We start from the raw sequence: 7,101 nt of genomic DNA on the forward strand, positions 1-7,101 counted from the left end.
AAAAAAAAAAAAATGACATCAAGTTGAAACATTCCGCCCCTTGCAAAATGCATTCATTTTAATAAATTATTAACGACCAACAAAGAAAATCAATAAACTAATAGATGTATATTTAATATTTCTTGCAATGTAATACTGATTGAACACTTTTTCTCAAAATAATTTGTGTCTTGCAATTACCTCAGTGGGTTACCGAAGACAAATTGTGAATCTACTTTCGTTTTAGCTTCAGGTAACCTGCATTTGATATATCGGGTATTTATAGCTTGAAAACTACCGTGGCTATGAATAGTTTCATAAATACTTGTAGTTCGTTGATTATTACTCGTATTCCTTCGAATAACATTTTTTTTTTAGTTATGAAAATACAAAAAAATGTAGTTTTGACTAAATAACAATATACACAAGATAATAACTGTTTTTGCTGCTGATTATTTGTATAAATGCCGAAGCAGATTGTTCTTTCGTCTGATAATTTTTTAGCTAAATTTAGATTGAAAATTTTGTGATCATCCATGGATAACATCATATAGAGGAGCTTTTACCTGCAGAAAATTTACAAAAGGTATTTTTTCCACATTTTTTTTTCAATTTAATTAGTTAAACACTGTATATATAAATGATATTTCGTAAAGTGTGCATGAATTCACATCCAATTTTGCCTATGAATTAAAACTAATCTTTCAGTTAATTTCCTCACTTTGTTTGAATTTTTAATACAATTATTAATTAACTTAAACACGCAGTCGATGTTTATACGTTTGGCAAGTGTTAAATTCGTTCAAAAAATATAATTAAAAAAATATTGCAATATGTTTCTTTATTACTAGCATTTTATGGGGGAAAAAAATCGCATATTTTTTTTTCTAGCAGAAAAGAGAAGATATGGATTTGTATCGTGGATTTCTTATGGTAACTTTGGTGATGTTCCTACTTGTGCAAGAGGTTGGTATCAAAAATGTATTTATATTTCATCAATCTCGTAAATTCAACACCCCCCCCCCAACCCCCCTCCTTCAAGGTTTCTTAAAAAGAAAAAATAATGAATAGAGAGAGAGAGAGAGAGAGAGAGAGAGAGAGAGAAAGGCGTGGGCATGTTTTGTCAGTCAGTCATTAAGGGACTTCGTAAAGGTGGGGAATACTGAAATAAAGTAGTACTAAAAATGTCGTAACAAAAATGATAAATACTGAAATTCCTCACTCAAGTACTCCATCTTTACAGGGGTACACACCTTGAAAAAAATTGCTCTTTGCCAATGCATAATCAAACTGACAATTACCTATATTACATGTACATGTATAATTGGACATGGACCATAATAAAAACCTCATCATTTCCAGTCGGGCTATCTTCGATTGTGGAGAGTTCCACTTACTCACATATAAAAGTAAAAGAAGACAAACAAATCCGATCTCATGTACCAAGTGTACCAATCTGTTGATTTAAATCCCACAAGTTCGAGTGTTGTTGATAAGCATTAAATACTCTACGAAACCTTTATTTTCCCAAATGCGCAAATATCTGACGATCATCTAGAGAAATTTTATATTAATTTACAGGTGTTGGCATTCACGAAGTGTGAGGTCTCAGTACTTACCGTTAAGATAGTTGACGCTTGCCCAGCCGACGAAGAGTCTTGGAGAAAAGCAGCAGAGAGATTCAATTGTTCTTCTATTCCTCAGTCGTGTTCACAATCATCGGGAGAAAATGCACAATATTTTAAATTTCAGTATCATTGTGTTATCAATGCATGGAGAAATGCGACACTAGAAGTATGCGCACCTAATCGCACTATCCTTGGTGTGTAAATTTTGAATTTATAAAAAGAGCATGATACTTTTGTTAAAAAAATGACGCATGTATACATGTACATTTAACAACACTTTTGACTTGTTCCAGGTTTTTGTACAGAATTCAATTTACAAGGGGCCTTAATTCAGGACAACTATGATGCAGAGTGCACAAAACATAATCCTCCATGTCCAACCAGTTATAACTCAGCGGAGGCATACAAATGTAACTATTCCCTCATAATACATGTACATTGTATTTAATAGTATGATGATGGTGAATGTCATCTTATGTGCGGAGTTTCTAATTTGCTTTCCTCAGAGAAATCAAAAAAAGAAAAATAAAGAAAAAATAGAAACAAGATGAAGGGAATATGACACATTACACTGAGCAAACAAAAATTTCAAATTTATTTTACGTTCTCACATATGTTCGAGTCGCCCGCGTGGCGCAGTGGCTAGAGCCTCTGCTCTAGAGTCGCGAAGTAAGGAGTTGATCCTTACGTCGCGGGTTCGAATCCCACTGTGGGACGTGGAGACCGGTCCTTCGGATGAGACCGTATAAACCGAGGTCCCGTGTCGCAGTAGGTGCTGGCACGAAAAAGATCCCTCACTGCTCAATGGCCGTAAGTGCCGAGTATAGGACAAAATTTGCAGTTCTCCACCGGCAAGTGGTGGCGTCTCCATATGAGTGAAAAATTCTCGAGAGGGACGTTAAACAACATATAAACAAACAAACAAACACATATGTTCGAATCTTAACGAAAAACATAATTTGGATACTTTAACACATATTGTGGCCTGGAGGGGATCAGATACCAACGCGTAAATCACCCGACGAAGAGCTTCAAATTTCGACATTTAATCTTCAGCGTGCCAGCTTCTGCTGTACTGTGTTTTCATCCGAAAGACCGAAACTTTCATCTTAATTGTGCAGAGCTCTTGTTACGAAACAGTTGCTATCCATTTTTTCTGTAGAATTAGGTTTGTCACGACTTGATTTCTGATAGAGCATTTACCGTATAAGCAACGGTTCGCATGCGATTGTACAAAAAAGGCCCCAAAGTGCGAGGATGAAAAATAATTCACTTGACTTGTCAGTTTTCTTCTTTCGATTGACGTCAGTAAAATATTTCTGAAGTTCTCCAAAAAGAAATAATAGACTACGGTCGGAAAAAAAAAAGAAAAATAGGAGAAGTGACCACCGGAATAATGACTATTCTATACTCTGTCAACTGTGAATACGGGAAAACATGTTTTGAGGAGAAAAACTTTATTTTGCCCTACGTATATTTAAACACATGCCATTTTTTTTTAAATGCTGTGTTTCTTCATATATATGTAACAGTCTATATATTTTTTTTTAATTCAGATCAAACGTGCTATGAAATGGTCAAAGAAAACCGACTGAGAAACAAGCAAGAGAGTAAAAAGGAAAATATTTCTGGATATACTAGTTTATCTTCATCAAACAGGTAGGATAAAATTCCAGTAAATCCAAATAAATTAAATAAATCAAGAAAGAAAAAGAAAAAAAATGGCTGTATAAAACATTATTTAAAAAACACTTGCATTCACTATTGATACAATAATTATATGTTCATGTAATATGCAACGCTTAATTCTGCAAAACAGTGTCATCTTTTTTTTCAGGATAACTGGAGATCTTCTTGTGGTTACTTTCCTGCTTCTGTTTGAAGTTGTTTTAAGAACATTTGTCATAGTGACCTAGTTTGTAATATTAATATATGTATAAATGTTTGAATATATGTACATGTACGTATGTATGAACGAACGTTTGGACTTAAGCATCGTATGTATGTTTGTATGCATAAATGTATGGGTTCTTGTTTGAATGATGATGAATTGTTCTGCATCGGAAAAAGAAAAAGACGTATGATCAAAGTACTATGTAAAGCTTTATCACCCACCCAATTTTTTCTCAACAACAAATTGGGAAAACATATTACTTAAAAGCAAGGTAAATTGTAAATCATTACATATATATTAAAAAAATATATATTTCTTGAAAATAGGGAAATTCGCGTGTTGTTTTAAAACGGATTTGTGGTGGGATGAAAGAAAAATCATTACTTAGAGAATAGGGTTCGGAGATGATTTGACTACTATTTTTTTTTTACTTTGCCAAAGAACCACTTGATTGTTTAATTTTAATTAAATGTATTTAATCGATGTTACATGGAAATCAACAAGGACACTGTCCTGGCAAGAACTCAAAGAAGAAGAGAAAAATTGCATTGTCTTGTAATATCTTGTTTTAACACAGTGGTATTTTAATCATGTTATATTTTTTCAAGATCTTATTTTTGAAGGTTTTTTTTTTAAAGCGGATGATTAATAGAATTACCTCGAAGGAGATTATTGGAAAATACAGACTGCACAATGTGCTGTATCCTGTTGTTTTCTTTCTTTGTGATGGATAATTGAACATATCTGTTTATTGTATTAATGTATATATATTTTTTATTTGTGTACACGGCATTTCCTGTAAAAGATGAAGAGTTAATAAAAGGCGGTTATTTTTGTTTTTCAGCTTTTGTTAGCTCACCTGAGCCGAAGGCTCAAGTGAGCTTTTCTGATCACATTTTGTCTGTAGTCCGTCTGTCCGTCTGTCCGTCTGTCCGTCCGTCTGTCTGTAAACTTTTCACATTTTCGAGTTCTTCTCAAGAACCACTGGGCCAATTTCAACCAAACTTGCCACAAAGTATCCTTGGGTGAAGGGGATTCAAGTTTGTTCAAATGAAGGGCCACGCCCTCTTTCAAGGGGAGATAATAAAGAATTAGTGAAAAATTAATAGCATCTTTTAAAAATCTTCTTCTCAAGAACCACAAAGCCAGGGAAGATGAAACTCATGTGGAAGCATCATCAGGTAGTGTAGATTCAAGTTTGTTCAAATCATGACCCCCGGGGGTAGGGCGGGGCCACAATGGAGGATCAAAGTTTTACATAGAAATATATGGGGAAAAACCTTTAAAAATCTTCTTCTCAAGAACAGCAAAGCCATGATGAGTCATATTTATATGGAAGCATCCTCAGGTAGTGTAAATTCAAGTTTGTTCAAATCATGACCCCCGGGGGTAGGGCGGGGCCAAAATGGAGGATCAAAGTTTTACATAGAAATATATGGGAAAAACCTTTAAAAATCTTCTCCTCAAGAACAGCAAAGCCATGATGAGTCATATTTATATGGAAGCATCCTCAGGTAGTGTAAATTCAAGTTTGTTCAAATCATGACCCCCGGGGGTAGGGCGGGGCCACAATGGAGGATCAAAGTTTTACATAGAAATATATAGGAAAAATCTTTAAAAATCTTCTCCTCAAGAACAGCAAAGCCATGATGAGTCATATTTATATGGAAGCATCCTCAGGTAGTGTAGATTCAAGTTTGTTCAAATCATGACCCCCGGGGGTAGGGCGGGGCCCCAAAGGAGGATCAAAGTTTTACATAGAAATATATGGGAAAAACCTTTAAAAATCTTCTTCTCAAGAACAGCAAAGCCATGATTGGTCATATTTATATGGAAGCATCCTCAGGTAGTGTAGATTCAAGTTTGTTCAAATCATGACCCCCGGGGGTAGGGCAGGGCCACAATGGAGGATCAAAGTTTTACATAGAAATATATAGGAAAAATCTTTAAAAATTTTCTTCTCAATAACAGCAAAGCCCTAATTGATCATATTGATATGGAAGCATCCTAAGGTAGTGTAGATTTAAGTATGTCCAAATCATGACCCCTGGGGGTAGGGTAGGGCCCCAAAGGATGATAAAAGTTTTACATAGAGATATATAGGAAAAATCTTTAAAAATCTTCTTCTCAAGAACAGCAAAGCCCTGATTGATCATATTTATGTGGAAGTATACTCAGGTAGTGTAGATTCAAGTTTGTTCAAATGTTGCCCCCCTGGGGTTGGGTGGGGCCACAATGGAGGATCAAAGTCTGAAATAGAAATATATAGGAAGATTTCTTCTAATGAAGAACTGCAAAGCCATGATTAGTCATTTTGATATGGAAGCATCATCAGGTAGTGTAAATTCAATTTTGTTCAAATGATGACCCCCGAGGGTAGGGTGGGGCCCAATAGGGGGATAGAAAGTTTTACATAAGAACACATAGAAAAAATATTTCTTCTCAAGAACAGAAAAGCTATGTTTAGTCATATTGATATGGAAGCATCTTCAGGTAGTGTAGATTCAAGTTTGTTCAAATGATGACCCCCGAGAGTAGGACGGGGCCACAATGGAGGATCAAATGTTACATAAGAACATATAGAAAAAATATTTCTTCTCAAGAACAGAAAAGCTATGTTTAGTCATATTGATATGAAAGCATCCTCAGGTAGTGTAGATTCCAGTTTGTTCAAATGGTGACCCCTGGGATAGGGAGGAGCCACAAGGGGGGATCAAATTTTTACAAAGGAATATATCAGAAATTTTTTTTAAAATCTTCTCAAGTACAACAAAGCCATTTGTTATTTTGACATGGAAGCATCATCAGGTAGTTTAAAATTCAAGCCCCCCCCCCCCCCCGGAATCTCTTCAAAACTGAACTGATTTGTGCTTTTGCCTATCCACTGTGCTCAGGTGAGCGATGTGGCCCATGGGCCTCTTGTTTGAAACTGCAATCAATCTGAAATAATCTATTTATCTTAACATTTAAGCTAGTGATGAGTAAAAGGTAAATGTGTTCACTATGGAGGTGTTATGAAACCTTGCACAAAATTTAAACATACATAACCCTGAACACGGGTCTGTAGAATACATGTATATGTATTTCTTAATGTAAAACAAAAACTTTATATACCAGATACTAAAATCATTATATTGTTTTCTTCTAAAGATCTCAAACAATTGAAATAATATACACTGTATTTGCTGTGTAAAATTAAATATTGCCTTACATAATTAAACACTGTAGTTGTCAACAAACTTTTTAGTCTCCTATTAAAAAAACAAGCATTCTGAGAGTATTGCATTAGCAATACTAGTCCCCTACCGGCAAGTGTAATCTGGTTCCCGTTAAAAATTGGAAATGCCATAATTCAGTCAAAAATCATTGAAGCGGGGCGAAATGCAAACTTGAACTATAACTAATCAAGGTTAAGTCACATGCCAAAAATCAGCTCAATATCTGCAAGCGTTTAGAAGAAAATTGCGGAAAACCCCTAAAAATTGAAAAGGCCGTAATTCCGTCAAAAATTAATGAAGCGGAACGAAATGCAAACTTGATCTGTAACTCATCAAGATACCCTCACATACCAAAAATCAGCTCAATATCTGCAAGCGTTTA

The 7,101-nt window shown here is 35.0% G+C and overlaps 1 protein-coding gene across 1 annotated transcript; it reads left to right on the top strand.

The window, feature by feature from the left end:
* The first annotated feature begins 885 nt into the window (after window positions 1-885).
* Window positions 886-3,523, top strand: LOC133177299 (uncharacterized). The gene is made up of 5 exons (XM_061312357.1): window positions 886-945; window positions 1,561-1,801; window positions 1,901-2,017; window positions 3,164-3,266; window positions 3,445-3,523. The coding sequence occupies exons 1-5, from the start codon at window positions 886-888 to the stop codon at window positions 3,521-3,523; spliced, it is 600 nt and encodes a 199-aa protein (XP_061168341.1).
* The last annotated feature ends 3,578 nt before the right edge of the window (window positions 3,524-7,101 follow it).

This window comes from Saccostrea echinata, unplaced genomic scaffold (assembly GCF_033153115.1).
Source record: "Saccostrea echinata isolate AGI-Se365-2 ecotype Australia unplaced genomic scaffold, CSIRO_AGI_Sech_v1 ptg000117l, whole genome shotgun sequence".
NCBI lineage: Eukaryota > Metazoa > Mollusca > Bivalvia > Ostreida > Ostreidae > Saccostrea > Saccostrea echinata.

Coding starts and splice junctions, on each gene's coding strand:
- LOC133177299 (XM_061312357.1), top strand. CDS start 886: ATGGATTTGTATCGTGGATTTCTTATGGTAACTTTGGTGATGTTCCTA. Junction 946..1,560: donor TGTTCCTACTTGTGCAAGAG/GTTGGTATCAAA, acceptor ATTAATTTACAG/GTGTTGGCATTCACGAAGTG. Junction 1,802..1,900: donor ACCTAATCGCACTATCCTTG/GTGTGTAAATTT, acceptor GACTTGTTCCAG/GTTTTTGTACAGAATTCAAT.